At 45.3% G+C, this 26,554-nt stretch overlaps 1 protein-coding gene across 4 annotated transcripts in view; it reads left to right on the top strand.

Annotated features, from left to right (window-relative positions):
• Positions 1-5,061: 5,061 nt before the first annotated feature.
• Positions 5,062-26,554, top strand: part of LOC121586440 (ladderlectin-like) — a 28,502-nt gene continuing 7,009 nt past the window's right edge. The window contains exons 1-6 of one of the 4 annotated variants that reach the window (XM_041903115.2): positions 5,062-5,097; positions 5,259-5,301; positions 5,422-5,497; positions 5,787-5,920; positions 6,312-6,446; positions 6,612-6,723. In XM_041903115.2, coding sequence (XP_041759049.1) covers positions 5,443-5,497; positions 5,787-5,920; positions 6,312-6,446; positions 6,612-6,723 — 436 coding nt within the window. In that variant the 5' untranslated portion in view covers positions 5,062-5,097; positions 5,259-5,301; positions 5,422-5,442. The other 3 variants (XM_041903118.2, XM_045226362.1, XM_041903116.2) reach the window with 3 other exon arrangements.

Below are 26,554 nucleotides of genomic sequence, written 5' to 3'. Positions count from 1 at the left end.
AGATCAGAACAACTTATTCTTTTGGTTCGCTGGTCTCCAGATGTCTGCAGATATCTGTAAATTGAAGCTGTAACCCTTTGATATAAATAAACCTTTATGATCAAAGTACAGCGTCAGCGGATTTCCTTGGTCTCACAGCATAATTAGCAACGTTTTCTCGACACAACACCAGCTACTGAATCTGACGGGTAAATGCTGCCAGTAAATGGCAACCATAGGTGTGAACAATGGCGGCAGCAAAAGGTACAGCACTGTATGGGATTGTTTTGAGTATGTTGCTGCAAAGGACAAAAGCAAATGTATTTAAAGTGTCAGAAGATGGCAGCGTGTGTGGAACAGAGATAAAAAGGAAAACCCAACCAACCTCAAAGTTCATCTGAACAGCGCCCACAAAGAATCATACAAACAATTTCAGGATAAATACAAGGTGAGATAGCCACCAGCTAGCTATTAGTAACTGCACGTCAACGGCAACCAGTAGCTGCACGTCAGGACAACCAACTTTAGCAGTTTGCATGAAAAGAGAAGAAACATGGCAACCTAATTCAAATGAGAAAAGAGAAGAAGCATTGGTTAATTTATTCATCCAGTCTGGTAAGTCCACGATGAGCCAGCCTTCAGAAAATACAACCAAACACGATACCAAATGTAAAACTCCTGGTGCTGTTAGCGCAAACGGGTCGATTGCTTTGCAAAACTATACAGCAACCCAGAAAGTTAAGAATCTGAAAGAGGCATGACAAATAACCCTGTGTGTAGACGGATGGAGCAAGAAAGGACTGACTGCTTCCTTTATGGGCATATCAACCTGCTTCTTTTACCCCTCCTCCAAACAAGGACATTGAGCAAGTTGAGGAGACTAAACTGCTTGGTGTAACCCTGGATTGTAAACTGCCATGGTCAAAACATATTGATGCAATGGTAGCTAAGATGGGCAGAGGTCTGTCCGTAATAAAGTGCTGCTCTGCTTACTTGACAAGGCTATCAACAAAACAAGTCATACTGGCTCTAGTTTTGTCACACCTGAACTGCTGCCCAGTCATATGGTCAAGTGCCACAAAGAGGCAAATTACAGTTGGCCCAGAACAGAGCGGCTGGCCCTTAAATGTACACGGAGAGCTCACATTAATAATATGCATGTCAATCTCTCTTGGCTCAAAGAAGAGGAGAGATTGACTTCATCACAACTTGTATTTGTGAGAAGTATTGACATGTTGAATGCACCAAGCTGTCTGTTTAAACGACTAGCACAAAGTTCATAGACCCATGCATACCCCACAAGACATGCCACCAGAGGTCTCTTCACAGTCCCCAAGTCCAGAACAGACTATGGGAAACACACAGTACTACACAGAGCCATGAATACATGGAACTCTATTCCACATCAAGTAACTCATACAAGCAGTAAAATCAGCTAAAACCCCCCAGTTAAAACTACACCTTATGGAACAGGGCGGGCTGTGAAGAGACACACACACAGGCACAGACACACGCATAAACACACACACTCTACACACACAAACATATGGATTTTGTATTGTAGATATGTTGTACTAGAGTAGTGTGTAATAATGTGTTGTGAAATGTAATGTTTTAATGTATGTAATTGCCTTAATGTTGCTGGACACCAGGAAGAGTAGCTGCTACCTTGGAATAATAAAATACAAAATACAAATACAAAAACAAGGCATAGCATGCATTGCTCAACCTCCATCCGATTTAGCATCCACACACCGAAGAGGTAATTGACCCCACATTGAACGCATGGGACATACCAGCGGAGAAGATCCTACTATTCGTAACTGACAACTGGGCGAACATAGTTAAGGCTATTATAGAATAGACAAGGGAATACCCATGATCAACAACAACCAGAGCTGGCCATAGCTTTGAACGGTGCGACAGAAATGTCTGAATCTGAGTCGGACACCGACAATTATTATTTTAAGGCTAGGCACCACACCCTCATATTTGTTCCCTTAATCATATCACAATCAACTTTTACCAGTTGGATGTAGACACAAATATCATAATTTTTTGTATTACAATGTTTCTGAAATATCTTATAAAAATATGCAAATGAGACAATAGCTCATGAAATATGTGCATATTGGCATATCGCGCAAATCCATTTTTTCTAGACACTAGATGAAGTTAGCCTATATTTTGGTTTAATTTTGTTAAGACACTCCAGGATCGGAGTTGTCCAGAGGAGATTGTGGATAAATTCTTTTTTTCATCTTTCTATCTGGAAAATACTAAAAACATGCACGTAAAATGCATTTTTTTGTGCATTTCCCCCCCCCAAAATTATCTACAATAAAAAATGTACAACATATCAACAAATCCTTCTGGGCAAATCTGGAGAATGTCTCTAAGGATAACCAAACAAAGTGTGGTATGTAGTATGATAAACTAAATAACATTTACATGATACTTCAGGAGACAGCAGAGGGAGCACACCCCCATCCACATCGACAGGACAGCAGTGGAGAAGGCGAAAAGCTTCAATTTCCTCGGCATACACATCACTGACAATCTGAAATGGTCCACACACACAGACAGAGTGGTGAAGAAGGCGCAACAGCGCCTCTTCAATGTCAGGAGGCTGAAGACATTCGGCTTGGCCCATAAGACCCTGACACATTTTTACAGATGCACAATTGAGGTTTTCCTGTCGGCCTGTATCACCGCCTGGTACGGCAACTGCACCGCCCCCGCCTCACCGGGGGCACACTGCCTGCCCTCCAGGACACCTACAGCACCTGATATCACATGAAGGCCAAAAAGATCATCAAGGACATCAACCACCTGAGCCACGGCCTGTTCACCCCGCTATCATCCAGAAGGCGAGGTCAGTACAGGTGCATCAAAGCTGGGACCGAGAGACTGAAAAACATCTATCTCAAGGCCATCAGACTGTTAAATAGCCTTCACTAGCCAGCTACCACCCAGTTACTCAACCCTGCACCTTAGAGCCTGCTGCCCTATGTACATAGACATGGAATCACTGGTCACTTTAATAATGGAAAACTAGTCACTTTAATAATGTTTACATACTGTTTTACTCATTTCATATGTATATACTGTATTCTAGTGTATTTTAGTCAATGCCACTCCGACTTTGCTCGTCCTAATATTTATATATTTCTTAAATCCATTCTTTTACTTTTAGATTTGTGTGTATTGTTGTGAATTGTTAGATACTACTGCATTGTTGGAGCTAGGAACACAAGCATTTACAGTGGGGAAAAAAAGTATTTAGTCAGCCACCAATTGTGCAAGTTCTCCCACTTAAAAAGATGAGAGTGGCCTGTAATTTTCATCATAGGTACACGTCAACTATGACAGACAAAATGAGAAAAAAAATCCAGAAAATCACATTGTAGGATTTTTAATGAATTTATTTGCAAATTATGGTGGAAAATAAGTATTTGGTCAATAACAAAAGTTTCTCAATACTTTGTTATATACCCTTTGTTGGCAATGACACAGGTCAAAGTTTTCTGTAAGTCTTCACAAGGTTTTCACACACTGTTGCTGGTATTTTGGCCCATTCCTCCATGCAGATATCCTCTAGAGCAGTGATGTTTTGGGGCTGTCGCTGGGCAACACGGACTTTCAACTCCCTCCAAAGATTTTCTATGGGGTTGAGATCTGGAGACTGGCTAGGCCACTCCAGGACCTTGAAATGCTTCTTACAAAGCCACTCCTTCGTTGCCCGGGCGGTGTGTTTGGGATCATTGTCATGCTGAAAGACCCAGCCACGTTTCATCTTCAATGCCCTTGCTGATGGAAGGAGGTTTTCACTCAAAATCTCATGATACATGGCCCCATTCATTCTTTCCTTTACACGGATCAGTCGTCCTGGTCCCTTTGCTGAAAAACAGCCCCAAAGCATGATGTTTCCACCCCCATGCTTCACAGTAGGTATGGTGTTCTTTGGATGCAACTCAGCATTCTTTGTCCTCCAAACACGACGAGTTGAGTTTTTACCAAAAAGTTCTATTTTGGTTTCATCTGACCATATGACATTCTCCCAATCCTCTTCTGGATCATCCAAATGCACTCTAGCAAACTTCAGACGGGCATGGACATGTACTGGCTTAAGCAGTGGGACACGTCTGGCACTGCAGGATTTGAGTCCCTGGCGGCGTAGTATGTTACTGATGGTAGGCTTTGTTACTTTTGTCCCAGCTCTCTGCAGGTCATTCACTAGGTCCCCCCATGTGGTTCTGGGATTTTTGCTCACCATTCTTGTGATCATTTTGACCCCACGGGGTGAGATCTTGCGTGGAGCCCCATATCGAGGGAGATTATCTGTGGTCTTGAATGTCTTCCATTTCCTAATAATTGCTCCCACAGTTGATTTCTTCAAACCAAGCTGCTTACCTATTGCAGATTCAGTCTTCCCAGCCTGGTGCAGGTCTACAATTTTGTTTCTGGTGTCCTTTGACAGCTCTTTGGTCTTGGCCATAGTGGAGTTTGGAGTGTGACTGTTTGAGGTTGTGGACAGGTGTCTTTTATACTGATAACAAGTTCAAACAGGTGCCATTAATACAGGTAACGAGTGGAGGACAGAGGAGCCTCTTAAAGAAGAAGTTACAGGTCTGTGAGAGCCAGAAATCTTGCTTGTTTGTAGGTGACCAAATACTTATTTTCCACCATCATTTGCAAATAAATTCATAAAAAATCCTACAATGTGATTTTCTGGATTTTTTTTCCTCAATTTGTCTGTCATAGTTGACGTGTACCTATGATGAAAATTACAGGCCTCTCTCATCTTTTTAAGTGGGAGAACTTGCACAATTGGTGGCTGACTAAATACTTTTTTCCCCCACTGTAGCTACACCCGCAACAACATCTGCTAAATATGTGTATGTGCCCAATAACATTTGACTTGACTTGATTTGATGTCAAGAATTTTATAGGAATTTATATTTTAATTGGCCCCAACCCTGGATGCAAAACTATTCCAAATAACATTATCATGAACATGGCATTTGAACTTTGTTCAACAGGACACTAGTTCCATGGAACACCAATACTAGTTATCCATTAATTTTTTGGGATAAACCTTTATAGCTCACACGATAGGTAAACATTCCAAAGAACATTGCCATGAAAAGTCATTCATATCTGGAATTTGAACATACCTCAAATCAGCTCTATGGAACACCATTACCAGTTAACAATTGTTTGAAATTGCTAACTATTTATTTGTAGCTAACAATATAAAAGTGCTCCTCTTTCTCCAGATGAACAGAACCTGCAGAACTTACCAGTGATTCACATTAACAGGTAAGTCTTCAATTCATGTATATTACATCATAAACCGTTTACTTTCCTGTTATGCTGTTTTCCAGAGAATTCTGGATGTTTCTAGCATTATTTTCCTCGGTTATAGTACCTTGTTTTTAGGAGACCATCATCACCATTGCAATGTTGACCATATCTCTGCTGCTGTGTGCTGTCCTTGCTCTGAGTCAAGCAACAGGTAAGACGCACAGCAAACCAAGAATATACACCTTAGTTCACACTTAACAACATTCTTTACATAACACTCCTTTCCTGTCGATCCCTGTAACTCCAGCTAACTGGAGTTTTTGTTGTCCAGGTGCTGAGCTCTACCGTCATTCTTTTTTGTGTACCAGTTCTTGTTTCAGAGCAAACTTGAGAAAAACGTTTTCACTCTACTGAGTCGAGGCGGACTGCACTGGGTTGTTTGTGAACAACATTGCTATGACTGGTCCATTTGAATTACTTTCTGTCTGTCCTTCTTCCAGGAGCTAAGGGGGCAGAGGAGGGCGTAGTGGCAACGGCAGCAGAGAACAGGAACCAATGCCCCACAGGCTGGTTCCAATATGAATCGCGCTGCTTCATGTTCGTTGAGACTGCAAGGACATGGCCCCTAGCAGAGGTATCATGGTTACTCTCTACTGTGAATTAAAGGGAAAGTTCAATCGAAATCAACTCGCTTATTTGGTTTGAGGTTACCCTTAAAGGTGATTTGCCATTGCGTCCTGGAAAATACTGAACCTCCCCTTTAAGTTATTGTTTCATTGGAATTTTCTTTAAGCGTCGAATATTTATTGATATATTTTTATTACCTGAGGCCTACTGTATATTGGAACCCACAGGACATTGGTTAAGACAGAGATCTAACATCTGTAAGAGCATTTGTAAAGAGCATTAATTGCGATGGACAATATTTGATTGTGAGAGTCCAGAAGATAAGTTATCACAGACTGGACTACTGACTGATACTTACATTATGAAATGTCTTTGTCCCTGTCTACCTCTCACTGTAGCGTCACTGTGTGTCCCTTGGAGCAAACCTGGCGTCTGTGCACAGCTCTGCGGAGTATCAATTTCTACAGGTAGTGGTGGGGTGCAAGGCTGGCGGTTTCTCTCCTACCTGGATTGGAGGATATGATGCTGTTCAGGTGGAGTATACTCACAGATCAGTAGTATCTTGGTATACTCATCAATATCTCAAGGGTCACTGGTAAAGTCAGATCTAGGTTTTTTAGTATCCACTGGCATACTATAATAATAATAATAGTAATATGGGATTGCTTTGATACTGAGACCTCACTTCTTCACCACAGGACAGGCTATGGTTTTGGAGTGACGGCTCCAAATTTGATTACCAGAACTGGAATAAAGGAGAGCCCAATAATAGAGGCGGCAGAGAGCCATGTATGGTGATGAACTGGGGAGGTACAGTAGGCTCACTATCATTCACTGATACATTCATCAAATTAAATGCACCATGGTCTTGTAGCAGATGCGAGCTTCAACTGGAAGCCAGTGGAGTGTGCGGAGGAGCGGGGTGACGTGAGAGAACTTGGGAAGGTTGAACACCAGACGGGCTGCGGCATTCTGGATGAGTTGTAGGGGTTTAATGACACAGGCAGGGAGCCCAGCCAACAGCGAGTTGCAGTAATCCTGACGGGAGATGACAAGTGCCTGGATTAGGACCTGTGCCGCTTCCTGTGTAAGGCAGGGTCGTACTCTCCGAATGTTGTAGAGCATGAACCTACAGGATCGGGTCACCGCCTTGATGTTAGCGGAGAACGACAGGTTGTTGTCCAGGGTCACGCCAAGGCTCTTTGCACTCTGGGAGGAGGACAAAACGGAGTTGTCAACTGTGATGGCGAGATCATGGAACGGGCAGTCCTTCCCCGGGAGGTAGAGCAGCTCCGTCTTGCCGAGGTTCAGCTTGAGGTGGTGATCCGTCATCCACACTGATATGTCTGCCAGACATGCAGAGATGCGATTCACCACCTGGTTATCAGAAGGGGGAAAGGAGAAGATTAGTTGTGTGTCGTCTGCGTAGCAATGATAAGAGAGGCCATGTGAGGATATGACAGAGCCAAGTGACTTGGTGTATAGCAAGAATAGGAGAGGGCCTAGAACTGAGCCCTGGGGGACACCAGTGGTGAGAGCACATGGTGCGGAGACAGCTTCTCGCCACGCCACTTGGTAGGAGCGACCAGTCAGGTAGGACGCAATCCAAGAGTGAGCCGCGCCGGAGATGCCCAACTCGGAGAGGGTGGAGAGGAGGATCTGATGGTTCACAGTATCAAAGGCAGCAGACAGGTCTAGAAGGACAAGAGCAGAGGAGAGAGAGTTAGCTTTAGCAGTGCGGAGAGTCTCCGTGACACAGAGAAGAGCAGTCTCAGTTGAATGACCAGTCTTGAAACCTGACTGGTTTCGATCAAGAAGGTCATTCTGAGAGAGATAGCAAGAGACTTGGCTAAAGACGGCACGCTCAAGAGTTTTGGAGAGAAAAGAAAGAAGGGATACTGGTCTGTAGTTGTTGACATCGGAGGGATCGAGTGTAGGTTGTTTGAGAAGGGGTGCAACTCTCGCTCTCTTGAAGACGGAAGGGACATAGCCAGTGGTCAAGGATGAGTTGATGAGCGAGGTGAGGTAAGGGAGAAGGTCACCGGAGATGGTCTGGAGAAGAGAGGAGGGATAGGGTCAAGTGGGCAGGTTGTTGGGCGGCATCAGCTCATACAATCCATGTTTTGGAGAAATCACCAGTACTGGTCATCAACACCTCCTGTAAGAAATGGTACTCGGCAGAGCTTTGCACCGATGCAAGGTTTGCTCCAAAGTGCACACAGTGCCGCTAGAGAGAGAGGTGGACAAGGACAGATTCATTTTATAGTGAAAAAAAGAGTCGCTACATCTGCATTGCTTTCTGTTTGGGGTTTTAGGCTGGGTTTCTGCATAAGCACTTTGTGACATCTGCTGATGTAAAAAGGGTTTTATAAATACATTTGATTTGAGTTTGTCTACAAATTCATTGTCTGTACGATCCCCATGGAAACATGCTCATGAAGACATTACGTCACTTTATCTCCAATGTTCTGTGAGTCTGAACCAGACATGAAATAAATGTCTCAACCAAGTCCAATCAAACAGTAACTTGATTCACAGTAGAAGGTAAACATGATATGTTACTGTACTTCAGCTGTAGCCCATGTCCCTGTAGCAGCATGATCTGTATTTGGTCCATGCCCTCCTCTGTCCACTCCATCTCTGGAGGGGAGGACAGACACAAAATGAATTCACTGGTGGGGGTCACAAGCAAAACAAAACGTCTGTAGACACACAGTTAGTTTCACTGGCAAACATTAAGAATGGCTAACGTACCCAGAGGCAATGTCTGCTCAGCGTCCATCTCCTCAAAGGGTTCTACAGTGAAACACGAGGGGATACATTCAATCAAAACTGTCGTAGCAATATTTATGCAGCATCTTTGTTTGAACGTCTACTCCTCACTTCACAACTTACTCTGAAAACTGGAAGCATCTAGTGAAGGGAGTCTACCTGGTAAAGACTTACCAAGAGGTGGGTTCTGTTTAAAGGTGTTTCCCTCATCATCCATATCCTCTGTGAAATGGAAACATATGGGGGGAAAGACACTGATAAATAACACACTCACCTAGAGGAATCTGTTCCATATTAGTCTCCAGAAAGAGCCAGTCATGTAAATCCTTGGTTTCAATAATGTCCGCAGGACAATCTAGACATACATCTAGAGATAGCCTGCAGAGCTCTATCATACTATCCAGGTCTGTGCCCAAACAGTTTGAGCTTCTACTTCTAAAAATCCACCTTTCCAGAAATAAGTCTCTCACTGTTGCTGCTTGCTACAGACCCCCCTCAGCCCCCAGCTGTGCCCTGGACACCATATGTGAATTGATTGCCCCCCATTTATCCTCAGAGTTCGTACTGCTTGGTGACCTAAATTGGGATATGCTTAATAGCCCGGCCATCCTACAATCCAAACTAGATGCCCTCAATCTCACGCAAATGATCAACGAACCTACCAGGTACAACCCTAAATCCGTAACCATAGGTACCCTCATAGATATCATCCTGACTAACTTACCCTCTAAATACACCTCCGCTGTCTTCAACCAGGATCTCAGCGATCACTGCCTTATTGCCTGCGTCCGTAACGGGTCCGCGGTCAAACGACCACCCCTCATCACTGTCAAACGCTCCCTAAAACACTTTAGCGAGCAGGCCTTCCTAATTGACCTGGCCCAGGTATCCTGGATGGATATAGATCTCATTCCGTCAGTAGAGGATGCCTGGTTGTTCTTTAAAAGTAATTTCCTCTCAAACTTAAATAAACATGCCCCATTCAAAAAATACAGAACTAAGAACAGATATAGCCCCTGGTTCTCCTCAGACTTGACTGTCCTTGACCAGCACAAAAACATCCTGTGGCATACTGCATTAGCATCAAATAGCCCCCGCGATATGCAACTTTTCAGGGAAGTTAGGAACCAATATACACAAGCAGTCAGGAAAGCAAAGGCTAACTTTTTCAAACAGAAATTTGCATCCTGTAGCACTAACTCCAAAAAGTTTTGGGACACTGTAAAGTCCATGGAGAATAAGAGCACTTCCTCCCAGCTGCCCACTGCACTGAGGCTAGGAAACACTATCACCACCGATAAATCTACAATAATCGAGAATTTCAACAAGCATTTTGCTACGGCTGGCCATGCTTTCCACCTGGCTACCACTACCCCGGCCACCAACTCTGCACCCTCCGCTGCAACTTGCCCATGCCCCTCCCGCTTCTCCTTCACACAAATTCAGACAGCTGATGTTCTGAAAGAGCTGCAAAATCTGGACCCCTACAAATCAGCTGGGCTAGACAATCTGGACCCTTTCTTTCTAAAACTAGCCGCCGAAATTGTCGCAACCCCCTATTACTAGTCTGTTCAACCTCTCTTTAGTAACGTCTGAGATCCCCAGAGATTGAAAGCTGCCGCGGTCATCCCCCTCTTCAAAGGGGGTGACACTCTAGATCCAAACTGTTACAGACCTATATCCATCCTGCCCTGCCTTTCGAAAGTATTTGAAAGCCAAGTTAACAAACAGATCACCGACCATTTCGAATCCCACCGTACCTTCTCCGCTATGCAATCCGGTTTCCGAGCTGGTCATGGGTGCACTTCAGCCACGCTCAAGGTCCTAAACGATATTATAACCGCGATCGATAATAGACAGTACTGTGCAGCCGTCTTCATCGACCTGGCCAAGGCTTTCGACTCTGTCAACCACCGCATTCTTATTGGCAGACTAAATAGCCTTGGTTTCTCAAATGACTGCCTCGCCTGGTTCACCAACTACTTCTCAGAATGAGTTCAGTGTGTCAAATCGGAGGGCCTGTTGTCTGGACCTATGGCAGTCTCTATGGGGGTGCCACAGGGTTCAATTCTTGGGCCGACTCTTTTCTCCGTGTATATCAATGATGTCGCTCTTGCTGCTGGAGGAGGTCTAAGAGAGAGAGGGAGGAAGATTGTGAGCTTGAGTTGGTTAAAAATGGCGGGAAAAGGGAGAAGGTTTGTCAAAGAAGAATGGTAGAAAATGTAAGCAGAGTGAGCTGAAGACAGGAGGAGAAATTGAAGTGAATTAGGGAAAAGTATCGGAGGTGGTAAGTGTGGTGAAGTACTCAGAGCCTGAGGCTTGCACCGAGGGTCAGGATAAAGATGAGTCTGTGACAGTGGGAGTGAAGTTTTTGGAAAAAGTGGACCCTTGCCTTTTGGCTGATCCATTTGTGGTTTCAGGGTGGGTGAAAAAAGAGTTGGGTATAGTGGAATCGGTGAGGGTAACCAGAAGTGGTCTAATGATAATTGTTTGTGTTTCTGCTGGTCAGGGAGAAGGCGCTCGGAGTTAAAGAAATGGGGGCAAGAAATGTGAATTGTTTCGCTCTCAAGAAAAGGGCACCATTGAAAGGAGTGATTACTGGGGTAGCAGTAAATGTAAAAGTTGACCAACTGAAGGGGAAGATTCCCGGTGTTTGTGATGCTCGTCGTTTGGTGCGACGCAAACAGGGTGGCGAGACTGGGGAAACAGAAGAGTCATTGTCTGTTCTTTTGAGTTTTAAAGTTGAGTCTTTGCCTGACAAAGTGAAGTTAGGACAAATACAGTGGGGGGGGGAATTATTTAGTCAGCCACCAATTGTGCAAGTTCTCCCACTTAAAAAGATGAGAGAGGCCTGTAATTTTCATCATAGGTACACGTCAACTATGACAGACAAATTGAGAAAAAATTTCCAGAAAATCACATTGTAGGATTTTTTATGAATTTATTTGCAAATTATGGTGTTACAGGTGTCAAACTTATGGGCATGTGGCAGCAGTGTGTAGGAGGGAGTTTCCAAGGTGTGGGAAGTGTGCAAAAGGGCATGAGACAAAGGAATGTGTAGCAGGTAGGAATAAATAGATTTAAATAGTGGAGTAGGGTGGTGTTAATTTTATTTACAAAAATTGTTGGTGAATTTGTGAGTGTAGTGTTAGATGGTAGGGTATTTCTTTATTTGATTTTTTTTCAAGCAAAATATAAGGGAGTTGTACTCCAGTCTAGGAGGTGGCGGTAATGCAACATATTGAATGCCAACCGCCATTAAACCTCATCGAAGAATAAGAAGAAGAACCATTGTACCATAGTGTCAAAGTTGCGTCAATTCAAATCTGGTATTAGGAACAAAAGAGGTCAACACGACTTCTAAGATATACTAGTATTTTAATTAATGTAAAACCTTCAATGGTAAATATGATGTTTCGTATATACGGGCTCCTTGAAATACCTCGCAGGGCACTCAGAGAACTAAATCCATTGTTACATGTTCTTCCTCAAATACTCTGACAGAGAGAGAGTTCCCCACCTCTCTACTGGCCAATCAGAGTAGACGCTGAGCGTGGTTTAGACTTACTCAGCCAATCCGTTGGCGCACGGGCTAGTCCCAGCCCCTTAGCGCATCCCGGTTGCCAGGCATAAGTTTATCATAACAACCTGTCATGGTGAGAAGAGCCAGCTCCCCTAGACACCATTCCTACGTCCAAGGAAGGTTCACAGATCACAAAGAACCAGTATAGTCTAGTATTTGGAGACACAAATTATTATCTTATCTTTACCCCTAAAACAGCTCTTCACATCAATCACAGCTTGCCAGGTGACACAACCTACATCAGCCCAGTCTAGAAAGCATTCTTTCTAAGTTAGTCATCCCATCAATTAGGAGAATAATAAATCCCCCATAATCCCCCTTTTCACACCCACTGGGTGTGATTCAAAATAAGAAAACACAGGGTGTCATTCATTATAATTTAGACACCCTCTAGAGTCACTCCACCAAGCCTGGTAGGTCATATCCTTAATTCCTTAGGTCGGAGTCCAGGATTGGGCCTTATCTCACCATCTGTTGGGAAACCACCTTCCCCATCTCCTTTTCTCACCAAACCTCAGACACAGGAAATAAGACAACATCCACAAAGAACAAGTATACCCATAGAAGCTATAACTTCACCCAGAATAGTTACAACAATAGTTTTCCATTTACCAAATATGTTATCAAACCAACCGTTTATGAGCTATCAGTACCAGAGTTCTCAGCCAGTTCGTTCGTCAGCGTAGTTACTCCCTGAAGCTCTTTGGTCACGGACCCGTCCGGTGCTATGTTGTTTGAGGATGAAAGTACAGCACATATATCCAAACAGAACACAAACTCTGCCCCGCTCAGCCAAAAGCATATCTAAAGCTATTCTATTCTGCCATGTCATTAAGCTAGTTGCCGCTGTCTGCTCAGCTAATCCCTTTATTGCATCACGAGTGTGGTTTATAAATCTTTGCTGCTTATAGTAAATATAATTAATCCAATCTACGTTTCTATTAATTGTTGACCACTAAAAAATACTTGATTCAAACCCAGCTGCGATCTGATTCCTAGCTTTGAATTGTTCTGGAACCCCTCGAGGTACTGCTATCCCATCAATATATATATCCTTTCATCAAAGGATCCCGGGAGGAGGTCCCACTTTCTACGTGACAACTCACCAGTCTCTGACACGTTTGATTGTTTACATATGTAGGTGAGTTCACAATCAGTTATCACCACACAACCATCAGATGTCAGCACGGGCCTGGTTTTGGTTCCTAAAATCCTCTGGCTGCAACAAAGAGGAGAGATTAGTCATGGTCTCTTTTAGTTGTGATATTCTCTGTGTGGGAGCAGGAGCTAAGATGCCCTACCCTGTATCCTATCTTACTAGTCCTAGAAAAACAATTAGAATCCCCTGAGACTTCAAACGGAGGCAACCTAGGTCGGAATGACTTTGTTTTCGGGGGATACAGATAGTTCAAGTTACTACAAGACTCTTTCACCACATTCCCATGTGGCTTGCATGGAGGATAAACCTGACAGAGAGTTAAATAATAATAATAATAATATGCCATTTAGCAGACGCTTTTATCCAAAGCGACTTACAGTTATGCGTGCATACATTTTTTTTGTGTATGGGTGGTCCCGGGGATCGAACCCACTACCTTGGCGTTACAAGCGCCGTGCTCTACCAGCTGAGCTACAGAGGACCAAGCCTGTCAAGGGGAACGGAGTAGTTGTTAACCTTGGTTTTCCCACAGGCATAACAGTCCTCTTTAGACATTTCTTGCCGTATACCAAATCCATTCCAACCACCGGTCAAGATTCCTACAGTTTGTACTATCTTTACCACAGCCCCGGTCTCACTACCTCCCTCAGAGAGGTTTAGTCTATAGGGTGCCCCAGTTGAAGAGGATATCTCACTTGTTCAGGTCTGTAACCTGTTTTAGCATAATTCAGACTTTCAGACAGTACCTACCCTTATATGGGTCGCACTGCCATTTCTGGTAATTCCCTACTTTCACAATACTACACCTGTCCCTAAACTGTGTATGGAGATTGACATATCCCCCCCCCCCGCTTGGTATGAGCAACTACATAGTCCCAGGATGTACATGGTGACATACATATGGTGATGTCCTTCCCTAAAGTCCCTAGTACTTCCCCTTTCCCTACGTCTAGCTGTCTCCTATGCCTTCGTAGACTGTGCTCAGGTATTATTTTATCAACTTGTGTTAGGTTAACTACTACTTCTGGCTGATCAGGAGGGTTTGAGTGTGTTAGGAATATGGCCCCCACAATCAGACAGCTACCTACCATCGGGAGACCTGTGAATCCCCACCCTCGCCCTGAGAACATGTCAGACGCCAACCCATTGCTTCACCTTCTATCGAACTCACACAGGGATGATCAGACAGGGTAAGGGAATCTTCGTTAAGGAGCCAACCCCCGAGCCCTAGTGGTGATCGGTTCTTTCTCCTAACTCTGTGTTTGTTCATCAGGTGTAACTGGGTTTACCTTTTTGCAGTGTGTGACATGCACCCAGGTGGATTTAATAGGACTTGATAGTGTCACGGTTTCGGCCGAGGCGGCCCCTCCTCCTTGTTCGGGCAGGTTTCGGCGGTCGTCGTCTCCGGAGTACTAGCTGCCACCGTTCTATGTTTCTTGTTTGATTGGTTTTGTCTGTTTGTCACACCTGTTTTGTGTTATGTCTAATTAAGCACCCTATTTAGTTCCTTGTTGTTAGTTTAGGTGTTGTGTGTAATTGTTCCTTGTCGTGTTGCTGCGCTACCTGTTTTGGTGCGCTATTTTGTAGCTTAACTCCTTGTTTGTTTTAAGGAGAAGATTACGCACATGTTTAGTGCGCCCGTTTGTTTACGCCTGTGCGCGCTTTTCTCGCCTCCGGGCTGTTTTTGGATTATATTTTGTGTGATCTACTAAAGTCTTTGTTGGACTTAACTTCTGCGTCCTGCGCCTGATTCCACACCACACCTACCTACAGCAACTCTTGACAGAATTACACACCACTGAATGGAATCAGCAGGAGCACCCACCGACATCATGGAGGAGCGTCTCCGAGGTCAAGAGGATCGGATTAATCAGATCGGGCACGCTTTGGACCGGGTGATGAACATTCTCCATCGTTGGGAGACCAGCGATGTACCCACACCTCCACCTACCGCTCCATCACCTTCGGTCAACCCGCCCGTCCAACAACCGGAACCCAGTGGGATTCGGCTCTCGCTCCCGAGGGCGTACGACGGCACCGCTGCCGGGTGTCAGGGGTTCCTGTTACAGGTGGAGCTCTACCTTGCCACCATACGCCCGGCGCCCTCGGGATACGAGAGCGTTTCCGCCCTCATCTCCTGTGTCACCGGCAAGGCGTTGGAGTGGGCCAACGCCGAATGGAGGGGAATAGACGCCGCCACAGTCACCTATGCGGAGTTCTCCCGCCGCTTCCGTGCGGTCTTCGACCATCCACCAGAAGGGAAGGCGGCGGGGGAGCGTCTATTCTACCTCCGACAGGGGATGAGGAGCGCTCAAGAGTTTGTGCTGGAGTTCCGGACTCTAGCGGCAGATGCAGGGTGGAATGAGCGGGCCCTCATAGACCACTTTAGATGCAGCCTTCGGGAGGACGTCCGCAGAGAGTTAGCGTGCAGGGATACTACACTAACATTTGACCAGTTGGTGGACATGGCCATTCGGCTGGACACCCTGCTCGCGACCCGCGGACGTCCCAGGTGGGGGCCGCCCATTCCACCCTCCAGCGCCTCCGAGCCGAGCCCGATGGAGCTCGGAGGTGCTGGCGCTAGAGGGAGGAGTAGAAGGAGCCCGAGGGGGGCAGTCTCCTGCACCAACTGTGGCCGCGGAGGGCACACCGCGGCTAGGTGCTGGGGAGGGTCCCCTGGTGAGGGAGATGGCAGGTCACACATTGGGGAGTCCTCCCAGGTGAGTAGGCGCCCTACTTACCCAGAGCTTTCTGTCGTACACTTAACATTACCTGTTTGTTTCCCACAGGTTGCACCTCGTTCCCAGCATAAGGTGCTAGTCGATTCAGGCGCAGCTGGGAATTTTGTAGATCGTAAATTCTGTGTTGAGTTAGGGATTCCCCTCCTTCCGGTCGATAAGCCTTTCCCTGTACATGCCCTAGATAGTCGTCCGTTAGGATCTGGGTTGATTAGGGAGGTCACGGCGCCACTTAGGATGATGACGCAGGAGGGTCATGAGGAGACGATTCAACTCTATCTGATCGACTCTCCTGCGTATCCGGTGGTACTGGGGCTTCCCTGGTTGATTACCCATGATCCTACGATTTCGTGGCGAGAGAAGGCTCTTAAAGGGTGGTCTGCTCAGTGTGAGGGGCTATGTCTGGGTGTTTCCGTAGGGGCGACCTCGGTGGAGAGTCCGAACCAGATGCCAGCACTGCACATTCCGCCTGAGTATGAGGATTTGGCACTCGTGTTTAGTAAAACAAGAGCGGCACGGTTGCCGCCTCATAGACAGGGGGGATTGTGCGATAGACCTCCAGGCAGGAGCTGCGCTCCCGCGGAGCCATGTGTATCCTTTGTCACAGGAGGAGAAAAGGGCAATGGAGACATACATTGCCGAGTCTCTGAGACAGGGATACATACGGTCCTTCACTTCTCCCGCGTCCTCGAGCTTCTTTTTTGTGAAGAAAAAGGATGGAGGTTTGCGTCCGTGTATTGATTACCGCGGTCTCAATCAGGTGACTGTGAAATATAGTTATCCACTCCCGCTGATTGCGACCATGACGGAGTCCTTACACGGGCACGGTTCTTCACAAAATTGGACCTCAGGAGCGCATATAACTTGGTGCGCATTAGGGAGGGCGATGAGTGGAAGACAGCATTTAGTACTACCTCCGGCCATTACGAGTATCTCGTCATGCCATATGGTTTAATGAATGCTCCATCAGTCTTCCAATCTTTTGTAGATGAGATTTTCCGGGACATGCAGGCGCAGGGAGTAGTGGTGTACATAGATGATATTCTTGTGTACAGTTCTACTCGGGCCGAGCATGTAGCCCTGGTGCGCAGGGTATTGAGGAGACTGTTGGAGCATGACCTGTATGTCAAAGCCGAGAAATGTCTGTTCTTCCAGGAGTCAGTCTCCTTTTTGGGTTACCAGTTGTCTGCGTCAGGGGTGAGAATGGAGGTTGACCGGGTGTCTGCCGTGCGTAATTGGCAAACCCCAACTATGGTTAAAGAGGTGCAGCGGTTCTTGGGTTTTGCGAATTACTACCGGAGGTTTATCCGGGGTTTTGGACAGGTGGCAGCTCCCATAACGTCTCTTCTGAAGGGGGGTCCGGTGCGCTTGCGGTGGTCGGCTGAGGCGGACAGGGCTTTTGGGAGACTGAAGGACCTGTTTACCTCGGCTCCAGTGCTGGCGCACCCGGATCCCACTTTACCCTTCCAAGTAGAGGTAGACGCGTCTGAGGCCGGTATCGGGGCAGTTCTTTCACAACGGTCCGGCACACCACCTAAGCTCCGCTCCTGTGCTTTTTATTCTAAAAGCTCAGTCCGGCGGAGCGGAATTATGACGTAGGGGACAGGGAGCTGTTAGCCGTAGTACAGGCCCTAAAGGTGTGGAGGCATTGGCTTGAGGGGGCTCAACACCCTTTCCTCATTCTGACCGACCACCGTAACCTGGAATACATTCGGGCAGCTAGGAGACTGAATCCTCGCCAGGCTCGATGGACTATGTTTCTCGCCCGGTTTGTGTTCAAGATCACTTACATCCCTGGGTCCCAGAACGGGAAGGCAGATGCCCTGTCTCGGCGGTATGACACGGAGGAGAGGTGCGTGGAGCCCATTCCCATACTACCGGAGTCTTGTCTGGTGGCACCGGTGGTGTGGGAGGTCGATGCGGAGATCGAGCGGGCATTACGCACCGACCCTAGCCCTCCACAGTGTCCGGTGGGTCGGACGTACGTCCCCGCTCGAGGTCCGGGATCGGCTGATTTATTGGGCTCACACGTCACCCTCCTCTGGACATCCAGGTATTGGCCGGACAGTGCACTGCCTTAGTACAAAATACTGGTGGCCAACGTTAGCCAGGGATGTGAGGGTTTATGTCTCCTCCTGCTCAGTGTGTGCCCAGTGTAAGGCGCCCAGACACTTGCCCAGGGGTAAATTACAACCCCTGCCCGTTCCACAACGACCCTGGTCTCACCTCTCGTGGATTTTGTTACCGACCTTCCCTCCTCACAAGGGAATACCACCATCCTGGTCGTTGTGGATCGGTTCTCGAAGGCCTGTCGTCTCCTTCCCATGCCGGGTCTTCCTACTGCCCTACAGACCGCTGAGGCTCTATTTACTCACGTCTTCCGGCATTACGGGGTACCCGAGGATATAGTGTCCGATCGAGGCCCCCCAGTTTACCTCCAGAGTCTGGAGAGCCTTTATGGAACGGTTGGGGGTCTCGGTGAGCCTTACCTCGGGTTACCACCCGGAGAGTAATGGGCAGGTCGAACGAGTCAACCAGGATGTGGGTAGGTTTCTGAGGTCATATTGTCAGGGCCGGCCGGAGGAGTGGGCGAGATATGTGCCCTGGGCCGAGATGGCACAGAACTCTCTCCGCCACTCCTCCACTAGACTAACCCCTTTCCAGTGTGTGTTAGGGTACCAGCCGGTTCTGGCACCTTGGCATGAGAGCCAGATCGAGGCCCCTGCTGTGGATGAGTGGGTGCGGCGCTCGGAGGAGACGTGGAACGCTGCACACGTCCATCTGCAGCGAGCCATCCGTCGACAGAAGACGAGCGCCGACCTACACCGCAGTGAGGGGCCAGTGTACGCACCTGGAGATCGAGTCTGGCTCTCAACCAGAAACCTGCCCCTCCGCCTGCCCTGCCGGAAGCTGGGTCGGCGGTTTGTGGGGCCTTTTAAAGTCCTGAGGAGATTGAACGAGGTGTGTTACAGGTTACAACTGCCCATTGATTACAAGAATATTAACCCCTCGTTCCATGTGTCTCTCCTCAGGCCGGTGGTAGCTGGTCCACTCCAGGATTTTGAGATAGAGGAGACTCCTCCGCCCCCGTTGGACATCGAGGGGGCTCCGGCGTACACTGTTCGGACCATCCTGGATTCGAGACGCCGGATGGGGGGTCTCCAATATCTCGTGGAGTGGGAGGGGTACGGTCCGGAGGAGCGGTGCTGGGTGCCGAGGAGGGACATTCTGGATCCGTCCCTGCTGACCGAATTCCATCGTGGTCATCCTACGCGCCCTGCTCCGCGTCCTCCTGGTCGTCCCCGAGGCCGGGGGCGGCGCATGGCTGGAGCCGCGCGTCAAGGGGGGGGTACTGTCACGGTTTCGGCCGAGGCGGCCCCTCCTCCTTGTTCGGGCAGGTTTCGGCGGTCGTCGTCTCCGGAGTACTAGCTGCCACCGTTCTATGTTTCTTGTTTGATTGGTTTTGTCTGTTTGTCACACCTGTTTTGTGTTATGTCTAATTAAGCACCCTATTTAGTTCCTTGTTGTTAGTTTAGGTGTTGTGTGTAATTGTTCCTTGTCGTGTTGCTGCGCTACCTGTTTTGGTGCGCTATTTTGTAGCTTACCTCCTTGTTTGTTTTAAGGAGAAGATTACGCACATGTTTAGTGCGCCCGTTTGTTTACGCCTGTGCGCGCTTTTCTCGCCTCCGGGCTGTTTTTGGATTATATTTTGTGTGATCTACTAAAGTCTTTGTTGGACTTAACTTCTGCGTCCTGCGCCTGATTCCACACCACACCTACCTACAGCAACTCTTGACAGATAGGGCCCTTCCCAACAGGCCTGCTTCCAGTTTTTCTTCTTTTAGGGACTGGATCCACACCCAGTCTCCTGGTGAGATAGAGTGGGTCACCTTCTTCTCTAGTTCACCTGTGGGGCACAAAACCTCTGACATACGGGTGTGGTTAATAAACTATCTTCACACATACATGTTGAGCTCTCAATTTCTATTGTTTTTTTGTTTTTTTTTAAGTAAAGTATTTTGTCCTCTCCTTCGTATATATTTATTATTTAATCCTATCATTATTATTTAATCCTATCACTCCCCCTTTTTGACACATGATTTGCCCATGTGTCAATATTACCACCTACCTAAACCATCCTTTAGGTAATTTATCATCCAATTGCCATGCCTTTCATTTTTGAGATTGTCTTTTGCTTCTTTATTGCTCCTCCCACTTCCTTTGTCTTTTATGGCAGCTAAATTCGACTTTCATCCAGTTCAGAATCAATTAGTAATCCAATCTTCAATCTCTTATCTTGTAAAAACACTCATGTTTAGTTCAAACTCTGTTCTACCCAGGCTCTCCCGGGCTTGACCTGAAGACTGATTGTTGGACACGACAAGTCCATATTTAGGTCACCTAAGTCTTCTGCCTAGCAACAAAGAATAAAAACCTATATGTTCATGATTAACCCAGTTATATCTAATAGCCCACCAAAAAAAAACCTCATCATCTTTAAATCACGACCAATGTCATATCCCTCTTTACTCTCTACCATTTGGATAACATCCCTGATGTATGTATGCCTCCTTAGAGTTCCAAATTATTTTACCATGGGCTGCCATTGCCTTCCCATAGTTAAGATCACTTAATTTACCCGTATGCAGTACATAATGGAGTACCCAAACTTTACAGCAGTTTATCATTACCAAAAAGCTCATCATTTGTTTTTTGTTTAACGGTTTTGGCGCTTCAAGTATAGCAGTTTTCCTGGATGAGTTTAACATTCGCCCCTCCTGAGTTATAGTGTGTCCTAGGTAAATGACCTCGCTCTGCCAAAGTTGAAGTTTCTTTTTGCTCACTTTGTGTCCCTGTTCTGCCAGGAAGGTTAACAATTGGATTGTATCCCTCTTACATCCCTCCTGAGTGGGATTAGCCAATAGAACATCATCTACATAAACTAACATTTTTGGCTTCCTTCCCCAGGTTCAAACTTTCTCAAATTCCTAGTTATAGCCTGGGCAAAGATTGTAAGACTTTCCGAGTAGCCTTGAGGCATCCTAGCGTAAGTCCATTTCCTTCCCTGAAAAGTAAAGCCAAACCACCCCTGACTATCTGGATGAACTGGGATACTAAAGAAAGCATTAGCTAAATCTATCACTGTAAAATAGGAGTTCTCTGGTTTCAATTGGTTCAGCAATGTATGTGGATCTGGTACACATGGAGCTCTGGGAATTATATTTCTATTAACCCCCTGCAAGTCCATGACCATCCTCCAGTCGGCGCTAGGTGCCGCCTTTTTAACAGGAAATACTGGAGAGTTGCATTGTGCCTCATCTCCAGGAATTATCACCCCTCCCTTAAGTAAATGCTCAAATGTAGGTGTTATCTCTTTTATTGCTTCTGGTTTCATAGGGTATTGCTTTTGGTATGGTCTATGATCGGATCGAGGAATCACTTGTACTGGAGCTACCCCCTTAATTAGTCCTACATCGGCTGGTCCTTGTGACCATAATTTGAACGGAATTGCTGCTAACTCAGCCTCCTGTTCCTGAGTTAAGAGAATCTCTTCCTGTCATCCGTTAAAACGTATCTCCAGGTGGACCCCGGGCAGGGTTTTTGCTCTCCAATTCAACTTTCTTCTATATCTCCCAGTGGAGTGGCTATACTGATCCCCATTTGGTGTATTCTGCCAGTCAGTAATGTTTTTCCCCTGTTTTATCAATTTACCTAGTGATAACCATTCCTCTGAATGTTCTTTCACTAGGGCAACATGGGGGCTCCACCTTTCTCTGTACAGCCTCTGGCTCTGTGAACCCATTTTAACCCAATTTGAAAAACAACAACCACAAATAGCCAGGCCTCACTTAATTTGGTAGCTCACTTTTATGACCTAAATACTGCCTAACTGAGATGAGCTAATCTCTTTCTCCTGGTTATAATCTAAAGATGGTAGTACACACAAAACATGATACAGATATCCCCAGTCTTAACCCATCAATAATTGTTTGTATCAATCTAATTCCTCATAACTAATCCATTAAACCACTAAAAATTCCTCGAGTATACAATGATTATTTAATTGATTACCCTAACTCTGCTACATGTGATCTCATCTCAAATGATCCATTATCAATTATTTGTTCAACCCCCTAGGAAAATCTGTCTCCCCTTCAATTGTTCCCGTCCCCCCTGTTTCACCAATCCAGAACCCACCACAGGCTGGCGCTATTCCTCCAGCACAACAGCCAATGCATACTTGCATCCCCGTAACCAAAATAAATTATCGTTCTAGAATGTACCAACAATTTATATTTTCCCGCTAACCCATTTCAGTTCGCTATTCAATTTCTTTAACCGTTCTCTCTGATTAGGCCCTAATTAATAAAACAAATACTTGCTATCGTTGATAAGCATACATTTAATGACATTCCTACCATCTGAACTATGTACTGTCTCTCACCTCTCCTCCCCCTCTCCTGCTCCTTCCTACATTATGGGGGAGGCGCGGGAAACTTCCCTACAATCTTCCTTCTTAGGAAATAATGTCATTCGTACTTGTAACATAGTTTCATAGACCTATCTAGAATACTACTAAAGCTATCTTATGCAACTTTTAATACACGTAAAAACTCTCTCTCTCTCCACCCATTCTCTATTGAATAAGTGAGTCTTTCTATTTAACCCCAAAACACGCTACAAATAGTCCATTCAACATTACCAAACCAAATACTCCATCATACCCATTCAATCAACACATCAGCAGTGGAATTTACACTCATAAATGCAGATTGTTACTCCATGCCTTGAAATGATAAATGATAAATAGCACCATTACAATGATTTCTCATCTTACCCTCTGACACAAAATGAAGTTCCCTCACTGTACTACGTTAGCTCTACCATTATAATTAGTTCAATTGAACCCTCTATTTGCTTTGTACTATATTATACATTACGTCTAAAACAACATTACTTATGATCAGTTTATTCCACTATCACATGATCCAACAACGCCACAACCTTAAACTCATATGGGGCGGCAGGCAGCTTAGTGACCAATATCGCCGCGCCAACAACCGAGAGGTCGCCGGTTCCAATCCCCGAGCCGACCCAAACCCCAATTGCTCCCATAAATCGCTCTGGACAAGAGTGTCTGCCAAATTACCAAAAATGCAAATGTAAATATTCTCTACTTTCTCACCCATGACGTACGTCTATGTTCGGGTGAGCAAGTTTAGAACATCTCTCGTCAGAAACCCACATGCACCTCTCAAATAATCACCCCGTGTGGCGTTCCCAGCCAACTCCCAGTCTTTCCTGGCTCCAAAAGCCACACTTTCGCTCTCTCCAGCCCCTCCCCTCGCAACTCTATCTCTTTCTTGTCCAGGGGGAACAGGCTTTGTGAGGAGCTGTTTTAATGTTTTCAATATTCTGCCGTTAATTAAGGTACTTTAGTCTATTTATTTAAATCAAATAATTCCCACCTAATTAGTTAAACTCGGTGCCAGATTATTTCAGCCTTAATTATTTGAAAGCAGTATTCTTACAGTGCCACACATCAAATGGTAAATCAAAACAAATAATCCAAAGTGTTTCAATTATTTAACCAATGGTTGATACGTCAAATTAAACGCCACACATCAAATGGTAAATCGAACGAATAAACCCAAGTGTTTCAATTATTTAACCAATGGTTGTTATATCAAATCAAGCGCCACACCATATCACTTCAATTTACTTATTTAAAACTAGTATTATGCTATGTCAAAACATCAAACGTTACAGTTCAAATATATCAGTTCAAACGTTTCAGTTCAGTCACACTCATTCATCACTTTTCATTTTATGTTTTCGATTGTCACTGACGGGTTATATGGTTTGAGTAACCACAAATCCAACAGTTATTCCCAAATTATACCGTTTGGACAGCCACAGACGTCTTTTATTCCCAATTAGTTTTCTATCAAGGTATACAGGTTTATCATTCACACTCTCATGCACACGACAACACTCGCACTGTCTAACTTTTTATAATACCTCCTATGGGTGTCTTTTGTTAACGTTTGCACAATTGAAACCTTATTTCCTAATTGTAATTCTCATTATTTACTGTTTTAAAATATTCTTTGTATTCACAGCCAAAAATGGTACACAGTTAAACGTAGTATACAGTTATCACACAGCAAAAATAGTACACAGTTATCGCACTCACTCACAATACACAGTCATAATCCTATCACACAGTCAAATATGTCACACAGTCATAAATGACACACCTACACTCCACACACAATCTATTTGGGCACACAGCCTCTTCTATTTGGGCACACAGTCTCCTCTACTATCTTTAAAATACTCCGCTGAACCTAGCCATATCCTCGAAGTTATGGACCTTGCCAGTCGCTAGTATTTATCTAAAATTTCCCGAACCTAGCCGTATCCTCGTAGTTACGGACCTTGCCGGTGTAATTATTTGAACCTAGCCGTATCCACGTAGTTACGAACCTTGCCGATAGCAATTACTTAAGTCAATTATTCCCTGTATCTCCGAACCTAGCCATATTGTCGCAATTACGGACCTTGCCGGTAGATGTCAGTATTGTCTCCTGAACCTAGCCGTATCCCAGTTACGGACCTTGCCGGTAGCACAAATACTCTCTGGTACAATGGTTTAACATCACATTCACCAAAGGTTTGCATGTCACAATATTGTGCTTATCTACTCATAATAGTTTCATAATTTAGTTCACTTACATCAAACAGGTGTTTCACAAAATTAATTTGGATAAAACCAATGTGCAGAACTTTAGTTTATTTAACAATAGGTATCTGCTTACCTTTTTTAGTAGTCCGGACTCTTTGTGAAACATACCGTCCAATGACAGAGATGACCAAATGGGCCGGACAATACCCAGCGAAGACCCTTCTACCAGATCACGTCGGGGTCACCAATTGTCAAAGTTGCGTCAATTCAAATCTGGTATTAGGAACAAAAGAGGTCAACACGACTTCTAAGATATACTAGTATTTTAATTAATGTAAAACCTTCAATGGTAAATATGATGTTTCGTATATACGGGCTCCTTGAAATACCTCGCAGGGCACTCAGAGAACTAAATCCATTGTTACATGTTCTTCCTCAAATACTCTGACAGAGAGAGAGTTCCCCACCTCTCTACTGGCCAATCAGAGTAGATGCTGAGCGTGGTTTAGACTTACTCAGCCAATCCGTTGGCGCACAACCTACATCAGCCCAGTCTAGAATGCTTTCTTTCTAAGTTAGTCATCCCATCAATTAGGAGAATAATAAATCCCCCATAATCGAAAGCATAAGCAATAGTGTATCTGAGCTCGATGGTATAGCAAGCAACTCCACTTGTCTGGCTTGCAGTACAGTAAGGCCACTATGACACAAGAAAGCAAATAATGCAGCTACTAAAAACACCTGCAAATGTTTTAGGACAATTGAAATATGGTAAATATGTACATTTTACATTTACGTCATTTAGCAGACGCTCTTATCCAGAGCGACTTACAGTTAGTGAGTGCATACATTTTTTTTTCTCCATGCTGGCCCCCTGTGGGAAACGAACCCACAACCCTGGCGTTGCAAAAGCCATGCTCTACCAACTGAGCTACATCCCTGCCGGCCATTCCCTCCCCTACCCTGGGCCAATTGTGCGCCGCCCCATGGGTCTCCCGGTCGCGGCCGGCTACGACAGAGCCTGGATTCGAACCAGGATCTCTAGTGGCACAGCTAGCATTGCGATGCAGTGCCTTAGACCACAGCGCCACCCATAAAGAATGATGCTTGACAAGACAAAGACAATATTAATTTATGTCACTTGACAATAGATAATTGTGTCAATATCTCAAACAAGTTCGGGGAACCATCTGCACAAAATAATATTTGAACATAAATATCTATCTACATTTAGGCCTGCAACTATTTCTTTACACGCTTATCTTTCCAGAAGTTGTGAGGTTGTATCTAGCACGCCAGGGGGCGACATTGCATAAGGTTTAAATGCATGAATACTTCACCAAGATCCCAATACTATATTGAAAAGTGCCACTTGTTAGGCTTGGATGGATATCACAGTGAATTTATTTATGAGAAGTTTATAGAAAGGTTAGGCCACTGATTTTACAAGAGACTTGATGTACCATAAAATGTGGTGAAATGTTTAGGCCTGTGTAATATATAATTGTTTATTGGTTCATTGGTTCATTGCATCTTGTAGGCTACTCATTCATAGCTAGGGGCTGAATTGCCAAATAGGCCTACAGACAAACTTAAGAAAATCAAGGAGGATCAAGGATTGAATACACCTAGGCCAGAGATGGTCTATAATGTTGTAACAGGCTTTGCCTAAGCCTCTGTCATACACACAGTAACACCAT

This window comes from Coregonus clupeaformis, chromosome 17 (genome assembly GCF_020615455.1).
Source record: "Coregonus clupeaformis isolate EN_2021a chromosome 17, ASM2061545v1, whole genome shotgun sequence".
In the NCBI taxonomy this organism is placed as follows: Eukaryota; Metazoa; Chordata; class Actinopteri; order Salmoniformes; family Salmonidae; genus Coregonus; species Coregonus clupeaformis.
The sequence above is the reverse complement of the archived record's forward strand: the minus strand, read 5'-3'. Positions and strand labels throughout refer to the sequence as shown.